The sequence below is a fragment of the Pelodiscus sinensis genome, chromosome 10, assembly GCF_052426305.1.
Source record: "Pelodiscus sinensis isolate ZL-2025 chromosome 10, ASM5242630v1, whole genome shotgun sequence".
Lineage (NCBI taxonomy): Eukaryota > Metazoa > Chordata > Testudines > Trionychidae > Pelodiscus > Pelodiscus sinensis.
Window position 1 is genome coordinate 39,003,413 of NC_143061.1, and position 19,826 is coordinate 39,023,238.

A 19,826-nucleotide genomic window follows, 5' to 3' on the forward strand; every position below is an offset into this window, starting at 1 on the left:
TAATTTTCAGTGAAAAAATCCTGTTCCCATTCCGTGATAGAGCATGGGATTAGGAACCTGCAGAGAAGGGAAAGGTTGGGAGTAACCTCTCCTTCTGAGGGATTGATCAGGTGCTAACTATAGGTCAAATTTTATGCAGATTCTAGATTTGTGTGCAAAAAACATGTGCAGGGACAAGAATACTAGACAAAATTTTCAAACCTGTGTCCTTAAAGTTAGGTCTCTAAATCCATATTTAGTCAGCTAAATAAAAGAGGCCTGATTTTCAGATATGTTGTCAGCTCACTGAATTCAGCAGTGGATGCAGATTCCCAGTACTTTTGAAAATAAAATCATTTTCATGTTGGAACCTACATCTGAATGTATGTTCCTAAATGTGGTGCCATTAGTTTTAAATGTCTTCTGTTTAGTGTAATATTTCATTGTATCAATTAGCATCAAAAGACTTGATCTTTTCTATTATCACTGTCGATTCTAAAATCATCAATCCCTATTTTTTATTAATTGTGTTTAATACTTTGTGATCTTAATATTTCTCTGCATTCTAAACCAATAGAACTCAACTTAGTTCCTCTTCCCTAAGGGCTGTTGGGGAGACATTGGTCATCTGTTAAAACCAATGCTTCTCCTAGGAGTAAGCAAATGTTATGTCTCATGTGAGCTGAAGAAGTCATAGAACATCTGCTTGAGTTATATATATCTTGCTGACTTAATTCTTCAGCTGTATTATCTGGAAATATTTTGCCTTGGTTGGCCTCCCTTATGGTCACTGAGAAATACTGAAGATAATCCTGATAGACATTGAAAAAAAACATAGAGACATGTCCGTTTAAATAAAAAATGGTGCTCTCTCAATTTCAGGATGCTTTCTACTTCCAGTCATGATGGCCACAAACATCACAGATCTCAAACGCTACCAATAATCCGTGGCAAAAATGCATTTTCCAACCCCAAACTCTTACAAATGATAGACAGCAGCATGGCAAGTGAGTATGAAGGAAATGAATCTACTATTCTGACTGTCTCTCTGTCTTAGCTTTCTCTATAGATCCCATCACCATAATGTCTAAGAATCTGATCCAAAGCCCATTGATGTCAATGAACATCTTTAAATTAATTACAATGAGCTGTGCATCAGGTCCCAAGGGCTGAAATTGTACTTGTATGAATATTAATACCTGGACTACAGACCTATAAAGCAATAATCCCCCAAGACTTTCAAGCATCAGAACCTGAAGATAGGTACCGAAACCCATATTTAGAAAATGAAATTAGCATCTTGAGTTCCTATGGACTTTAGTGAACTTAGACCACCTACGATTTTTCCTAGCTCTTTGAGTTCCTTGGTAATTTGCACCAGCTGAGAACCTGTCGCTGGAGTATTGCACAATCAAGTGTGCAAAGTTGAAATAAGATATGTGCTAGAGCTGGTAAATAGTGGGGTCTCTATTTGCAAATATTTTCTGGAAAAAATTGTCCTTTCCATTGAAAAATTTTCGAAGTTCTGAATTTTTCAAACGTCTTTAATCATGACAGATGAAGTTCTTCAAAATACATTGTAGCTGTGATGGCTGAAAATTGTCATCGTCTTTTCATTTCCACATGCTTTAATCTGTGCGAAACAGATTTTATGAAAATAGATTCCTTAAATTACATGGACATTTATCTTTTTAATAAAATGAAGAGGCAATGTTTTGTGTCCTCATTAAGATGCAATGTATATTGGATATTTAAAAATAATAGGTATCCTTAAAACATACATACACATGTCTCTGTTTAACAATAAGAATGATGTTTTGTGTCAGAGAATACAGCAATGTGACCTCTTGCAGTAGACGCTTTAAAATGCTTTAAAAATAATGTCCTTTCACCCTCAGCATTGCAACTCACTGGAGTGAATTGTAGCATTAAACTATTGTTCTAGAATTATACCATTTACAGACAAGACAAGCATGTGCTAATACATGTTGAACAAATAGTGCCAGATTTTTGCAGCCATTGCATCGCTAAGTGAGGTAAAAGACTTAGGGTACGTCTAAACTTCCGTCGACAAAGAGCGTCCAGACACTGCAAGCTGCTTTGTCGACAGAACTCCGTAGTCTGGACGCAGTGTTACAGGCAATAACACCTTCTGTCGACAGAGTTCTGTCGACAGAAGGTGTTATGCCTCGTAAAATGAGGTATACCAGCGTCGACAAAACTGCTGAGTTCTGTCAGCGGTAGTGTAGACGCTGGTGTAGTTTTGTCGACAAAAGTCCACTTTTGTCGACAAAACTCGGTAGTCTAGACACACCCTTAGAGTCTTTCTTCTCCAGTTGCCACCATGACCATAGTTTTGTGTAATGGGCAGCCAGAATGGCAGTGTTTATACTCCCTGCAGGGTGAGGTGGAGTTTTAGTTCCACCAGTGAGTTAAGATATCCTAAATAGATGCGGACAGTGTCCCATAAGAGTTTCATTTTCCCCATGTACTCAGAAGTCAAACCACATGACCTTGTCCTTTACCGGTGGAGTGCATCCAGTCATGTGTAATCACTAGTGGTTTAAGGCCCTCTACACACACACCTACAAATTAGCCCTTAACAGTCCTATAGAATACAGATAGATGGACCCAAAAAGGATATGTAACTAATGGCAGACTATGTGAGAGGAAATGTCAAGTATACATTTGTTTATTGCACATAATTTTTTTCTGAAGGAGATGGGATGATAGAATATAAATCATTTTTCAAATCTCTTGTCAAGCAGAATATAATCTGTGATGAAAAAAGAAAACAAGGAATCAATATTCTCCAAAGTTATAGAATCAGAGAATACTAAAACTGGGAGAGACCTCACGATGTCATCAAGTCTAGGCCCCTGCCCTCATGGCAGGACTAGGCACCATCTAGATAATTCCTCATAGATGTTTATCTAACCTGCTCTTAAATATCTTCAAAGATGGAGAAGCCACAGCCTCCCTAGACACTGTTTAACCACACTGACAGGAAGTTTTTCCTAAAGTCCAACCTAAACCTCCCTTGCTGCAATTTAAGCCCATTGCTTCTTGTCATGTCATCAGACATTAAAGAGAATAATTTTTCTTCCTTTTAACACCTTTTTAGGTACTTAAAAACTGCTACCATGTTCCTTTTCAGTCTTCTCTATTGCAAACCCAGTTCTTTCAGTCTTTCCTCATAGGTCATGTTTCCTAGACCTTTAATCATTTTTGTTGCTCTTCTCTGGACCTTCTCCAGCTTTTCCACATCTTTCCTCGAATGTGGCGCCCAGAACTGGACACAATACTCCAGATGGGGCCTAATCACTGCAGAGTAGAGCAGAAGAATTACTTCTCATGTCTTGCTCACAACACTTCTGTTAATGCATCCCAGAATGATGTTTTATTTTTTTGCGACAGTGTCACTCTGTTGATACAAATTTCGCTTGTGGCTCACTCTGACCCCTAGATGCTTTTCTGCAGTACTTCTTTGTAAACAGTCACTTCCTATTTTGTATGTGTGAAACTGATTGTTCCTCCCTAAGTGGAGCACTTTGCATTTGTTCTTGTTGAATTTCATCCTATTTATCTCAGACCATTTCTCTAGTTTCCCCCAGATCATTTTGAACTATGATGCTATCCTCCAAAGAACTTACACCCCCCTCTCAGCTTGGTATCATCTGCAAACTTTATAAGAGTATTCTTTATGCCATTATCTAAATCATTGATGAAGATATTGAACAGTACTGGTCCCAAAACTGATCTCTGCAGAACCTCACTTATTATGCCCTTCCAGCATGATTGTGAACCATTCATAACTGCTTGCTGAGAATGGTTATCCAACCAGTGATGTACCCACCATATAGTAGCCCCATCTACATTGTATTTGACATGATTTGTTCTTCACAAATCCATGCTAACTGTTACTTATTGAAAACGTTGAAAAGCTATTACAACACTACCAAAATTGAAGCAAACAACCCTCTTCCCATGGTTAGCTTAAATGCACGTTTTGAAATGAATATGGACTTTAGAAGCAGTTCTGTATCTGGCTGGGGGATTGTTTATCCTGTTATTCACTTGTTGTTCTCTTGCCACTTCTTTTGCTATAGGCAGTTCCAATGAAACAGACATTGTACATTATGCAGACACAGAGGCAAATATTGCCACAGAGGTTTGCCTGACCATTCTGGACCTACTGTGTCTTTTCACTGAGAACTACCAGGTAATGTTATTTGACTGAAAATTCTGCTTGAAATGGTGTCATAGGCTTGAGCAAAAAAGAAAAAAAAATTAATGAGTTTCAAAATATGAGCATGTTACAAAAAATCCCCAATGTAATGCCAAATTATGCCATTATAGATGGGTTTGGAGGTGGAGATACTGACCTAACAAGTCCTGTCTGTGCAGAAGAGCTAGTTAAAGGGATGATCCATGAAAACAGTGTCACTTGCTATGGTGTAATAAAAGTAATGCTTTGATCTCCTATAAACCTATTAAAGAATCGCAGTACCTTTACAAAGGTTTGTATTATCCACATTTTTTTAAATGGAGAAATTGAGACCTAGAGACATTTTTGCTGAAGACCGTGGGAAATGTGGATGCTAGGTACCTCTTAAAATCAGGCCAGTAATCAAGCCATTCTTGCAACATAGACAAAGTGGCTAATTGTAGGCACTTAAGTTAGAAAATATCGGCCTAATACACTTACCCAAGGTCACACAGATAGAAAATGGCAGCCATCAATAGTACAGTTATCATGAGTCCCATTTCCCTGTCCTAAGTGATATATTGAGCAGTTAGTATTAATGAGTAGGCAGAACAAACAGTGTAATACAATGGTCCCTTATTGCTGTAGGTCTGAGGAGCCTGTAGCCCATGGGTACTGCCTTATATCGCTGATAGTCCCTAAACACTTGTAGGGATGATGTTAAAGATACCACCACATTTGGACACATTAGGAGTTGGTGAGAAAAGCAAAAGGAATCATTTTCTGTTCCCGTATTTTTTAAATGTGACCATCTGGTTTGTGTGTTGACTTTTCAGAGACAACTGCAGCAATCTGACTGCCAAAATCCATTGATGAAAAAGGTTTTTGATACCTACCTGCTCTTTTTGCAAGTCAACCAGTCGGCAATAGCCCTCAAGCATGTCTTTGCCGCCCTGCGGTTGTTTGTGAGCAAGGTAACTATACTTTTATTCCATCTGAAAGCTATTGCATAAGGTTGGCAGGACACTAACAAATCCAACTTTGTGGAGGATTTCACACTCTAAGGTGCTTTATGTCTCTTCATTTCATTGGTATTTAGGGATCAGTGTTGAAAAAGACCCTTTGATTTACTACATGCAGTTTTGTAGTGCAAGTAATTATGGAAGCATTTTCTAATACTTAGACACCGAACTATTTCACTATGCCTGGGAATCAGGTTTGAAAGCTACAAAATCAGAGCTAGAGATAAAGCCCTTTTAGAAAACAATAAGGATTTGGCAGATGCATTATAGTGATGGCTGAGGAGAAGTGGAAGAAATGCCACTATAATTTTGTAACATTAAGCAAAATGGATTTGATTGTCTAATCCCGTACATGTAACACAGAGAAGGGGAAAAGATTAAGCTACATGCTGGTCTTCCAAAATGGTTGCAAATTGAAAAATAAATGACCATGCCTCTTCCAGCAACATAGCTCAAAGGCCAAAGGAAGCATACGACAAACCAGCCAATGCCTGCTCTAAATTACACACCAGACTGCCAGGAGCCAGAGGAGCATGTACAGTGGCAGGAGAGGAAATACCTAACATCATCTGATCCATCCATTCCATTGCCTGCAGGGATTGTGTTCTTTCTCCAAACAGATGTAGCCATATTGATCTCAGTAGTGGCTCCTGTGAGGATAATAATCTCTTATATCCATCTAGATCTGCACCCAAAATGCTTATCTTCTCCCTCCTCATTCCTTCTGTTTTCTACTGTCTATCCTATGATCAGTAGCTTCCAGCAAACAGAGGCACTTGGTCCTTTACATCCTATGCTTTCTGCCTTCTAATGCTGTTCAGACTGTTGGCCACAGGCATAGTAATCATTAGAAAAAAGCAAAATTTTTCAGCAAAATGTTTTTTGGCAAAAATATCAGATCTGGCAACAGTGAGATGTTTTACAAATTCATGCCAATTTCACCAAAGTGTTTGTTTAGAAAATAACCTAACACTCTCTCCATATCCTTCCCCAAAATAAGAATGTTTCCATTTTGGGTTTGAAGCAATTTTCTGTTTTTGAATGTTATGTTTAAATAAATCCAAACGCATTTTAAAATGCTCAAATTAAAATATTTTATTTCAGGTCAACTGAAACATTTAATTGAATCAAAAACATTTTTTAAAACTTTTGGATTTGCCAAATATTTGAAAAAAATTTTCAGCCCAATCAAAATGAGTTTTTTTTCAACCTTTCAAGACTGCTAGTAAATCAAAAAATCATTATTTCCCCAGCTCTAGTAATCAGTGCTATTCAAACCCATTTTTTCCTCTGGTCAGCTTTTAGAATGCTGTCTGAATTCCACCCACTTCCCTTGTTTAACTACGCTATTTTTATTGCAACTGCTGCACTTCATTATGCTTTCAGTGCACATGCTGATATTTGTACATTAAATACAAATTTGGAAGGTCAATTTGATTGATGATTTGTACACAAAAAGATTTTTGTGCAATTTTCACACACCGTTTTCACTTACTCTTTACACACAAAAGAATGCTTAGCTTGTTGCAAATGTTTCTGGTGGACACTGGTGTATATGAGAGCTAGACAAAGGTTTGTTTTTAATGTAAGCTTCATAAAGAATATGTTACCTCAGAACAAATTTAGAAAGCAATGGGAGAAGTGCTAAACATTTTGACATTTTTTCCCCTATAGTTTCCTTCAGCGTTTTTTCAAGGGCAAGCAGAGATGTGTGGATCGTTCTGCTATGAAATCCTGAAATGTTGTAACCATAGGTCACGATCAACTCAGACAGAGGCATCTGCTCTTCTTTATTTTTTCATGAGAAAGAACTTTGAATTTAACAAGCAGAAGTCAATAGTCAGGTCCCATCTACAGGTGAGTGAGGTCAAAGATGTACTTTAAACACTATATGCATGGGCTGTCTAAAATAATTCCACTGAAATGACTCTTTGAATTATACAAATCATGATTCCTCTAATTCTAATTTTTTCTGGTATGTCTAAAAACATTGGAGCATATTCACCAGTTTGTTGATTGTGGTGATTCAAAACAGCCAGTTAAGTCAGGTTTATGGCTTCTTTGCATCACAGACACAGCGTATAGCAGCTGGAGCATATCTAACCCAATCTGCAAACATGATCATACCTAGTGTGGGTTTAACTCACCTCTTCAGTTTTACAGCTGTGTGATTCAATCAGTATAGATACAAGGACATAAAACTGAAATACTATAGTGATCAGATCAGACAGACTCTAACATTTTACAATGTAAACAATTATAAACATATAGAAGATAATCCGTTAGGGTATGTCTACACTTGCTCCCTAGTCCGAACTAGGGATGCAAATGTAGCATACCGAAGTTCCTAATGAAGCGCGGGATTTAAATATCCCGCGCTTGATTAGCATATTCGCATCCGGTCGCCATTTTAAAAATCCACTAGTCCGAATTAACGCGCCGCGTGTAGATGCAGTATTCCGAAAGAAACCCCTACCCTCAGATTAACTGTTACTCCTCGTTCAAAGATTAGGGAGCAAGTGTAGACATACCCTTATGCATATATTTATATATTTGCTTATATTTTGTCTTATAAAGTATTTGTGGAGAGCCCTTTTTGTCTTCCAACTCTTGCTGATTTTTTTTCAAGCAGGAAATTAAAACTATGTCCAAACTTTGCTTTTCCTTAAGTAACTATACATTGTTGTTTTTCCTCTCCACCTAAAGCTCATCAAAGCTGTAAGCCAGTTGATTGCAGATGCAGGGATTGGTGGATCTCGGTTTCAGCATTCACTTGCAATTATAAATAATTTCGCTAATGGAGACAAACAGATGAAAGTAAGAAATGTATTATGTCTATTACGTGTTATATGATTGAATAATAGGAAGAACTGATTCACAAATGCCTTCATGATAAAAGTATTGACTTAATTTTTATAGTGATTCATGGTTCATATTATTATTTTTTCAAGTATTCAAGCTATTGTGAGGTAAATGTTCGTGAATCTCAAAATTTTAATAAATATAGCATGAAAGTTTATTCATCTGAACTTATTACTTGTTATTCACTACTTGCTGTTCTCCTTTGGAAAATGTTTTACTCATCCACTCAGGGAGCCAAAATTATGTGGTATGACTGATAAAACACAATGAATAACATGTCAGTGAAATTAATATTTACAAATGTTACTTAGGCTATAAAGTATTCTTTCAAGCTATTGAGCAAATACTTATGAATAATAAACACATAAATAGAAGATGTAGATTGGTTTGTGAACAATTTGGACTTAACTCATAATAAGTATTATTTTAATAACTGTTTAGACCCCAGTCTGCTAAATATATTAATCACAATTTAAAATCACAACTTGTATATTTTAGAAGCTCTTTTCAAATGCTTTTCAAGAAACATTTTCAACTTTCTTTATACTTATGGGGCTTACTTGCCTTTCGCTAGCACTGGTGTATATCAGGATAAAGTCAAAAACAACAAATAGTCTGGTAGCACTTTATAGCCTAACAAAACATGTAGATGGTATCATGAGATTTCGTGGGCACAGCCCACTTCTTCAGATGACCGGAGTATGAGTAGGGGATATGAAAACTCGAAATAAATAGGAGAGGGAAAGTAAAGTCAATTGAAGTCAATAATTACCCTCATGTAAAGTGCAAGTAACATAGGAGTATCTCCTGTATTTTTTTTATTATTATTACTATTTTATTAAAGGGCAGTTTGGAAATTCTTTAATTTACTAATTTTGTATCTGTGTATTCTGATTTTGTAACATTCTCAGCCCTGCCAGTCAAAAGAAAAGAAAAGAAAGTTTTTGTTTTGTGTATGCCTATGTAAAAAACTAAAAACAAACAAATTAAACTCCACATCCCTCTCCATATCAAAAATACAAACAGCAGAACTGACATAAATATTTTGTTAAGGAACAATCTATGATCTGGCCAATAGGACAACCAGATTTTAATCTTGTTTAGTTTGAAATGCTTACGGTGCAAGACAGAGATACCATTTCTTACACTGAATACTTCCTTCTGCCATTGATGTTAGTGGGGCTACCAATGGAGTAAGGTATTACTTGCATCAGTAAGTATATCCATACTTCGCAGTAAATTAGTAACCCTTTAGAAACTGTTGTACCGATGTGAGTCCATTGATTTCAGTGGAGTTACTTCAGTGGTGTAACTGAACTCAGAATATGGACTAGGGTTTCAAATGGATTTTGTGACACATCAGTAAATAAATGTCAGAGAACTATGTGAAATATGTAAATTATAATGGGACTCCGAGCCTGGCCTAAATAGGAGTCTGTTCATTAACTTCAGGCCCACCCAGGGGGGATACTATAGTTTAACATGATAAAAGTGTGCCTTTGTAGCCTTTTCAATTATTCACTGCTTATCTTTTCCAAAGAACAGTCATTTTCCAGCAGAGGTGAAAGACCTGACCAAACGCATCAGGACAGTTTTAATGGCCACAGCTCAGATGAAGGAACATGAGAAAGACCCAGAGATGCTTGTAGACCTGCAGTACAGTCTAGCAAACTCATATGCCAGTACACCTGAATTACGAAGGACTTGGCTTGAGAGCATGGCCAAGATTCATGCTAGGAATGGAGATTTATCAGAGGTAATTTACATAAGACCAAAAAATAAGTCTGTATTTAGATTAAGATCTACAGATGAAAAAGCACTCTAGAAGAGTTTGGTATTATTAATTGTGATGATTATTAGCTAAGCAAAACATGTCGTGTTCCTCGCGTAACTAAAATATATGGACTAGGTTGAAGAATGTCTGAACATGCTATATGTTACAGACTACATAGCAGCAATTAATCATGACCAGCTGTAATTTTTGTCTACAGTGACCACAAAGTCATTGTCAGCATCTTGTTAGCTAATTTGGCTGTTAACGTTTTGTTTAAAAACAATGTAATCTCCTAAAGAAGACAAGAATATGGGGATTTCCATTCCCTTCTGGGTTGGTTGATTAGTTGTTTGTTTTTTCAGCACAGAAGATGATCTAGGTTGTGGCATAATTTTGGCAAAAATGTAATTTGTAAGAAATTGATTATTTGGACCCACCCCCCAAAAAACTTAGCCCAATAATATCTTGTTTAAAAAATAATTATGTAATTTCTATGAGTTAGATCTTGATGTTCTTTTTTAATTCTTGCTCAATACCTATATAGGTAAAACTCCTATTTAAAACCAATGATAGTTTTGCCCAAGTGGGGACTTTAGTATTTGATGTATTCTGTCTCCAAATTGTCAAACTGTTTGTTTCCCCCTTTCCAAATCGTGTTTTGACAACGAAGAGGGTTTCTGATCCTCAACAAACTAAAAATGTGAGATATGGAATGCTATTCTAATATATTTACATGGCCTTTGGTTTCAGGCTGCTATGTGCTATATCCATATAGCTGCCCTTATTGCAGAATACCTGAAAAGAAAGGGTAAGTTAAATATATTCAAGTACAATAATTAATGTAAAGAATTACACAATTCACCACATTTTGCAACTGATTTACTTCATTCCAATCACATTTGTTTGTTTGTTTTTCAAGTTATCCTGCCGCTTGTACCCTTCATACAGGCTTAAAATATAAACCTAGTAAATGTTCATTGTGACAGCATAATAAAATATATAAGAGATTAGTTGGATGTTTAGTTTTATAGTGCTAGAAGAGAATGCTTCATTTGTTAGTGTATCATTATTAAATATGCATGTTATTAACACATACCAATAGCACTATACTAATATCATCTTACACTACCATAGGTTACTGGAAAATGGAAAAGATTTGTACCTCACGTATGTTCCTGGAGGATGCTCAAGTTTCTGATAGTAATCTGTTACTAACTACTCACACTGGAGGAAGTGAGTGTTCTAACCATGCCTGTTTATGGGTTAAATAACATCATTTAGGATATCAAGTTACTGCTTTAAACTGATCTAGTGAAAGAAGATATTCTCAAAGGGAAAAGGGTGTTGCATGATTATATTTTAATAGCAATTAATACTAGGAAATATTATGTGAGGCTTTTCTGATGCTTGTTTTGATTCAACTATTAAATTATCTTGATGACTTGTACTGTATGTCACTAGTTCCAATAATTGCCAACAATAAGCCATTCTGCTACTGATCCATTCATGATGAAACTCCTACTTTAGTCAGTGGGTGTTTTGCAGAGAAATAATGTCATAATAAGATCTTGTAATTTTTATTTCAACATGGCAAAAACCGCTTAAAAAGGACAGTATTATTATATATCATCAATGCCCACTAACAGAAGTAAAAACAAGACCTTGATTGTACAATCAGAAAAAAATTAACATCCAGATTGTGATATTATACATAGCATATTATGGACAGCTTTTTAATTGGAGACCATTTTTTTCTTCCTTATCATATGATAAAACATTGAAGGCCCAATTTCTGTAAGGTCCAAAAGTATCTCTTGCAAGATGGTGCATGCCTCTGTCTGCCACTTCAAGTCGAATAGGGCCAAGTCTTGCAAGAGAGACACCACAGTTTGTATGAATGGGTTTTAGCCCTCTTTTCTTTTCTTTTCTTTTCTTTTCTTTTCTTTTCTTTTCTTTTCTTTTCTTTTCTTTTCTTTTCTTTTCTTTTCTTTTCTTTTCTTTTCTTTTCTTTTCTTAATTTATGATCAATCAGGTTTTATGATCAATCACTTTTATAATTCATTTATTTGGGGCGATAGTGAAATGCCTATGCAGAAAAAAATACGATTATATTTTGGATAAAATTCCTTGATTTTGTAAGGACTTTTAGATCCTAATCTGTAACTAGGTGACTCTTCCAGCCATTACATTATGGCTACATGTAATTACCTCATTTCAGGGGGGAAATACAGAATAAAAAAAGAAGTATTGTTGCAGTTACTATAATGCTGCTTCTCTCAGAAATGATGTTCAAATTAATATATTCAACTTTCCAATCATTTGCAGAACCATTATCAGAGTCAACAATAATATCTTTTCTTTTCACATTAACATAGAAAACCCAAAACATGCATCAACTGAGGTTAGAAACTATTAAAAGAAGGAAGCATTAATTTTTAAAACAAGTAAAACGTTCATTTGTACCAAGCTTGAGATGAGTGGAGAGAGACAAGAAATGTATTAAAGAAGTGAAAAAGTACGCTTTTTGCCAAGCAGGGTAGGGTGATGGGAAAGTCATATGTATAAAGTTTAATGGTAATATCAAAATTCAGAGATAGAAGAATGTTAAATAAGTCAAAACAAATAGTAATTGCAACCTCTTTGTGGTGTGTGTTGCTGTGTACAGATGCACAGTGATATAGCCTATTTAATTCTAAATTTAATAGATTACTATCCTTCACTTTTTTCTAATGTTAAATTAAACATCATGTGGTTCTGAAAGGTGATTAACATCACCTTCTCTGGCAGATTTTCCTTTTAAAAATCCCTAAGAATATGTCTACACTACGGGACAAGGTCGAATTAAGATATGTAACTTCAGCTACGTTAATTGCATAACTGAAGTCGAAGTACCTTAACTTGACTTTTGGCACTGTCCACACTGCAGGAAGTTGAAGGGAGAACAATCTCCCTTTGACTACCTTTACTCCTTGTGGAAGCAGGGCTACAAGCATCAAGCAGAGCACCCATCTCAGTTCGGATTAGCCGGTCTTCACTAGACCCGCTAATTCAAACCCTGGAAGATCGACAGCGGTAGATTCGATTGTCTCTGTAGTGTAGCTACCCTAAGTGGCTGATTCTGCCAAACTTACCTGTGGTAAGCAATACAGTATTTTGTATGTAGTCTAACTGAAAACCACTGAACTACTTACACACTTAATTTTGTGCTCTATGAGTGGTCTCATTGACCTCAGAAGGACTACACACAGTGTGTGAAGATAAATATTTATGTATGCAGGATAAGGGCTGATTGTACCATTCAATGTGAATAAGGGTGGTAGACTCTAGCCTGTAATCATACTGATGTACCATTACCATAGAATACTGTCTTGTATGTGTAGTTTTATGTGGGTTGCCAAAGTGACAGAACACAAGTGGAGTAGTGACACGAAGAGGACAGGAGTAGATTTCTCTAATATTGCACTCTGAATACATATTGGGTATCTGCCTAAACAAGTGAATGTGTGGCCATAGAGGGTACTTATGATAATGTGTCAGTTCCATTTGTGCCACTCATCACTTGGATTGTTAAAAAAAAAAAAGTAATAATCCTAGCCAAATAAAATCGACTGTTCTTTAACATCCTATAGCTTTTAGCAATTTATGGTTATAGTGTTAATTAGCATTGTTGTGGCTTGTACTTCAAGGCTTATTTTCCATGGGATGGCCAGCTTTTCTAAATATTACCCCAAACATTAAAGAAGAAGGAGCTATGAAAGAAGATTCTGGAATGCAAGATACTCCATATAATGAGGTTAGTAGTGGTAGCATTTACAGATTAGTGTTCTGTATTCTTTACAGATTAGTGTTATTTAGGAAGCATTAACCAGTTCACAATTCCTTGTCATGTACCTATCAGAAGCATAATAGAAGCAAAGAGAGATTTGGTTTAAAGAGACATCATGTAGAGGAATATAGTAACCAGATCTCTCTATTTAACAGAACGTTACCATGTTACCGAGCACAATTACCACACCTATGACATGTAATTTCTTGTGATTTTATTGAATTGAGTGAAATTTCTATGTACAAATTTTACAGACCAGGAATGTCTATCAAATGTTAATATATAGTAAACAATTGGAAAGGTGTGCTGATGTGTTTGTGTGTGTTGGGGGGGGGGGGGGCGGATTAGATAAATGTACTTTGAGTATTGAATGAGTATTGAATTAGTATCCAAATATCTAAGTGTCTATTTGTTCTCTGTCTGTATTGGTAGGTATGTAATTGGTGTGTTAATTTTTCTAGAGCAAGCACCTCCCATATTTTGGAACCATTGCTCTATGGTTAGACTGTTTTTCTTTTTCCAATGACAGGCTACTAGGAGCCAAGCAACTACAGCAGAATCTCAGAGTTATGAACCTCTTGGGACTAGAGGTTGTTTGTAATTCTAAAATGTTCATAACTGTGAACAAAACGTTACGGTTGTTCTTTCAAATGTTTACAACTGAATATTGATTGAATACAGCTTTGAAACTTTACTGTGCAGGATTAAAATGCTTTTTTCCCTTTATTTTTCAGTCATTTGTGTTTAACACAGTACAGTGCTAAATTTGTAATTTGTTTTGTTTCGTTTCTGTATCTCTGCTGCTACCTGATTGCATACTTCCAGTTCCAAATAGGGTGTGTGGTTGACTGGTCAGTTTGTATTTCTGATGTTTATTGGAAGTTCTATTGTACCAGCAGATGACAGATTAATTCTTCATTTCCTTTTGTGTGACCATTTGCTCCCAAAATTCCCGGGAAGAATATTGAAGGATTATTTGGCAATAAATATCCAACAATTTGGTATAGTAGTGACAAATTGCATCCAATACTCTCTGATGACTGGGCATGCCCACTATACATACATAAAATCTCTTTCACCACAATTTTTTCAGCTGGTGTGAAGCACCATTGAAACAGAAAAAACATGGGGGGTGCTACAAAGTTGCTGATGCTCTTTTTGAGCTCACACCTCATTCATTTGTGGTAATTTGTTTATCTAAGTCCTTTCTCTTTATGGACTTCTTTTTTAGACAGTTTTCTGTAAAGCTTGGTATAAATTAACTATCACTTTTGTTTCCTAAGTCACCTGATGCCATTACTTCTATTAAAATTAACTTTCAGTATGAAACAACTAGAAAGTTGAGAATTTTAATGCCTAACTTAAAAGCACTGGTATCACAGGGAGTGGGACAGTCAAAGATAGATTTGATTACTAAATAAGTCAGAAAAGTTTCTTTATTGAATAAGTGTCCAAATGTATGTATTCCATAGCTCTCTCAATCATTAAAAGTCTCTGGTTTGTGATTTGATTGAAGGATCTGAATTATTTGTAATGGCTATTATTGGTGAAGGAATAGAACTTACCTTTAGTTCTATTCCAAAGCCAAAATGTAGTGTTTGCTAAAAGATATGCATATATTTCTGGAGGGTAACAACAACTCCTACATTATAAATGTGATAAACTATGTTAAGAGGATCATCTTGCCCCATGCAAGACCCCTTTCATCTTAAATATGGCAACTATTTAACAACACACAATAAAGTCACAAGAGCATCCAATTTAAATGAAAGGTTGAATTTAGCTTGAATATTTGTAAAGTACCAGAATTGAAATATGGGGAGGAAACTCAGATTAAATCATCCTCCTGCTTCTCCCAAAACGTGCTTTAAGGGTTTTTTTTGTGCAAAAATATTTTATAGCTCATCCATTGGCTTGCTAATGGCTCTGATAGAAGCATACTAGTGATCCAGTGGGTAGTATCATTTTCTATTTGTTCTTCAAAGGCCCAAGCACTGACTGAACCAGTCTGGCATTACTTCTCCTATGGCAGAAGCACAGCATGAGGTAGTATGGCTGCAGATATATGAGAGCTGGTAGATTCTGAGGATTTGGGAATTTCTTATTTTGGTATTTTGAACCTGTTAAGTGGTACTTAGTCTTACCGGAGAGACAGTAGCAGATTACCAAATAATTTGCACCATTTTCTTACTAACTTTCTTTTGATTATATGCTAATCTACTATATAGAAGATATCTTATAGACATAAAACAATGCATATATACCGTTGATGTGATCATAATTACCAAATGCAATCCAAATAAGCAAGCAAGTCACCATGGGATTTTTATTTGTTGGATTACAGAATATCCTTGTGGAGCAGCTGGAGTTATGTGTTGATAACCTGTGGAAGTCTGAAAGATACGAACTGATTGCTGAAGTTAACAAGCCTATCATTGCTGTATTTGAGAAACAAAGAGATTTTAAAGTAAGTCGGGTTTCCAATTAACATTTCTGTCTTAAAAAAATGGCAGGAAAATACTGACCACTGTTCCTTGAATTGGCATATTTTAATTTTATTTTAATACTGCTGGGGGGGGTTTTCCATCCTTTAAATGGTAGAGTTAAAATATCTTGTCTGAAGCCTTGTGTGAGGCTACAGAACCCCTGTGAAAATAAATTTTCTTTGGTTCCTGTGGCTCCAGGCTCCCCTAGATATTCAGATCTACAGGAGTAAAATTACCATATACTGTCACCTATGAAGGTAGTAACCAAATATTGGTCCATATTCATGGTGATTCCCCAGCCTACGTGAAATGAGTGCAGTGGCTTTTAGAGAGTTGAGGTCCACATCACTATAATGATTGATGCACTGAGATCAAAAAGAGGGGAGGGCCCTGTGCCAATGTGACGTTCATTGCAAGATTTGGGTCTAAACAATCCCCTTTGGGGCAGTCCCAGCAGAAAGACTAACAGGGTGGAAAAAATTAACTATTCCCACCAGGGCGGGGTTTGGGGACATTGGTGGGAAAACGGATGGAAACTCACATTGATTTGCTTTACCCCTTTCATGAATGGACGAAAGGCTTTGATTTCAAATTCTGCTCCTTTCATAGGCACTAAAATCACATTTGCAAATTCCTTCAGACATATGAACTTGTAAAGCTCACGAAAACCTGCCTGGTGAAATTACATTCACATTCTAGCCATTTTTTACTTAGAGTTTTAGTCTGTGTCTAGCATTAGATGCCCCTTCCAGAAAAGTCTGTTCTCCTGTTTACAACTCCTTTGACCAAATGAATAAGAATTGCAAAATGTATTTATCAGAGAGTTGCTTTTTAGCTGTTGAAATATTTAGTGATACCTAAGCATAAAAAGAACCACAATTACCAGATAAAGGATTTAATTTTGAAATTATTCCATGCTTGCTTTTATTTTTCTTTAATTTGAAGTAGAAAAACAATTACTTAATAGTAAAGTGATTGATTTCCTTGTTTAAACTGGAAAAAATAACTTGGCATGGGATGTAGTTTAGGAAGCAGGAGCACAGTACAAAGCAGTTTCCACCATGATAATGAAGTTATAGAATAACTGAGAAGGAGCAGGCCTGCTGATTGTGGGGTTCGGGTAAAAGGGGGAGTTTTCCCAGGGCCCGGTGATTCTAAAGGGTCCATGGTGGCAGCAGCCAGAGAATTATCACCAAAGCCCACGCTGCATGGTCCGGGCAGCGTGAAGAGATGACTGCCCCACCCAACCCCTTCTGCCTGAGGCCCCATCTCTTCTGGGAGCATAGAGTCCACTCCCTCCCCTCACATGCCCAGGGGCCTGACAGTCCTGTCAGCTCCCCTGAGAAGGAATAATGACTCTCTCCGGGCACAGTACTCAGGAGCCGGTTCTGGCTAGCGATAGCAGGGAAGGATAGTGCTGTTCTAATGGACGGGTGGGGCTCTTTGGTACAAAAGTGCTACAAGGAGACTCCTGCTGCCTGCCCCAAGGCTGCCCTTCTATGTGTGCCTCTCAGGGTGTGCTCTTCCTCCCATTCCCTGTCCACTGATTCACCGCTCAGTAATCACTGCTCATCAAGACAGGGGCCCATCCATCACCAGATAGATCTGTTTTTCTACATGTTGGGATAGACTCACACTGTAACGCTTCCCCTTGGGAACTCTGCAAGAAAGTTATTAGTACCCTAGAAATGTGTGGCCAGGAGAAGGCAGAAGTCTTGAAATTGACCTCTCAGCTATTGCTGAGGAAAACAAAGGTAATCACCCACACATGACTGGGAAGCCCATGGGACAAATGTAGCTTGAATAAAGCTTTCCAAAATGTCACATTACATTGCACTTTTTCTGTTCTCTTTTACCATAGAGACTGTCTGATCTGTATTATGACATCCACCGATCATATCTGAAGGTCGCAGAAGTAGTAAATTCTGAGAAACGTTTGTTTGGGCGATACTATCGCGTTGCCTTTTATGGGCAGGTACGTCAGCCTCCAATTCCATGTCTAAGTTTGTGGGTGTATATATAGAAAGGTGTACATTTTGGGAAAAGCATTCCAGACATATTTGTCTTACAGACATTAAAGAAGGCAAACATGGTGTAGTGTATTGAACAGCCTGGGCTGAACCTCAAAGTCTTTACTAAGGACCTTTACATCAGTGTAATGTATGAGAGTGGATTTATGCTGGTGCGATTAAGAGCAGAATTTGCTCCTCAATTTCTAGTCATTCCTTACTCAGATAAAGCTGACTTTTGGTGACAAAAGTGATGTTTTGTGTGAGTAAGGTTTGAATAAAACCTGAATAATGACCTCCGTATTCAGTCCCAGCTTTGTAGAGCTGTGAACAGAAGCTAATTTATTGTTTCTTCCTGACTTTCTGACCTTTGCTTTCCAGCCCCTTCTGATTCTATGCAATATGCTGTACAGTAGTTTTATGCTATGTATTGTGCTTTTAGCCTGTTCAGAACAATCCCTGTGGCATAAATTTACACTTTTCCCCGTGGCAAATCTTTGTGGGAGGCCAGCATGTTCCTTTAAGGCATGTTTGGCAACTGTGCCATTTCCATTCCTCTGTAATAATAAGGTGTGTAAACGACAGATGGATATGAATTATTCTGTTTGCTAATTAGATTTTAATGCTCTTTTCTTCTTTTGATCTTATTCAAGGCTGTGGTAAGTTCTCTGTTCTTTTGCATGCTTTGTTTAATTCTTCTCACTCATCCTCCCCCATACCTGGTGCAGTTTACTTAACCTTAACTCTTTGTGCTTTTGACTATTCAGTGTGGCAGATAAAATAATGTTGTTTCATTCATTGTCACATCTCGCAGACTAATTTTTGTTTGGTTGGTTTCCTTGAATTACAAAAACCTATCTGTCACAGTGCTGCACATATACGCCGGTCCCTACTCCCAGTGACCTCCGAGAGAGCTGTGCTATTATTTAATGTAGCACGAATGCTGCTTAAGTGCAAATGGTGCCCTAGACCTAAGCAGCTACTCAAGAGAGTAAGACTCCTAATTCTGCTCGGTGACATAGGACCTACTACAATCACAGCTAGAACCGTGGTGCTGTACACCTGCCAGTCCTTCTGTGAGTAGAGGAAGGTGAGGAGGAGAAGGAAGGGACCAAGAATTGGTCCATGTTTGCTAGTCAGCAAAACTGGACTCTTCACGGTGGCAAACCAAGCTGCACCCCATAAAGGACTTACTTTCCCACACATTCCTGAGAAAGAGACAAGCAGGGGAGGCATTGCATCTCTCCAAGTCACAGTTCCTCCCCACAGCAACTCCTGGAGTGGTGCTGCAAAATGCCAACCTTTATTGAAGGTCAAGCCTTAAGATGCAAATTAGTCTTACGTGAGTTGCTGAGCTGCAGCTCAAACAAAGAGGATTAAAATCTCTATTACAGATTGAACCTCCCTAATCTGGCACTCTCTGGTCCAGCAACAGCCATGGTTCGGCATGGTTTTAGTTAGCCGGATGTCCACTTAGCATGGATGTGGGCAAGATTCCCACAGTCCCATAAAGTTCGTTTATAGCCACCAGTCCTGGCTCTCAGTGCTCTGTGTTATTTAGCTGTAAATCACCCCTAAGTGTCTTCTAAAAGCCCAGTCAGCAGTGGAAGTGTTGGTAATGCTGTTAGACAATATTGACCTCCCTTGGTTCAGCAAATTCT

General features: G+C 37.3%; 1 protein-coding gene across 16 annotated transcripts in view; it reads left to right on the plus strand.

Moving 5' to 3' along the window:
* DOCK10 (dedicator of cytokinesis 10) overlaps positions 1-19,826 on the plus strand; it is a 258,333-nt gene that overhangs the window by 211,852 nt on the left and 26,655 nt on the right. For 15 of the 16 annotated variants that reach the window (XM_075937572.2, XM_075937573.2, XM_075937576.2 and 12 more), the window contains exons 40-50: positions 862-986; positions 4,089-4,201; positions 5,023-5,160; positions 6,883-7,065; positions 7,915-8,025; positions 9,611-9,826; positions 10,595-10,652; positions 10,979-11,077; positions 13,531-13,637; positions 16,015-16,137; positions 18,018-18,131. In XM_075937572.2, coding sequence (XP_075793687.2) covers positions 862-986; positions 4,089-4,201; positions 5,023-5,160; positions 6,883-7,065; positions 7,915-8,025; positions 9,611-9,826; positions 10,595-10,652; positions 10,979-11,077; positions 13,531-13,637; positions 16,015-16,137; positions 18,018-18,131 — 1,387 coding nt within the window. The remainder of the gene's footprint in view (positions 1-861; positions 987-4,088; positions 4,202-5,022; positions 5,161-6,882; positions 7,066-7,914; positions 8,026-9,610; positions 9,827-10,594; positions 10,653-10,978; positions 11,078-13,530; positions 13,638-16,014; positions 16,138-18,017; positions 18,132-19,826) is intronic. The other variant, XM_075937578.2, reaches the window with a different exon arrangement.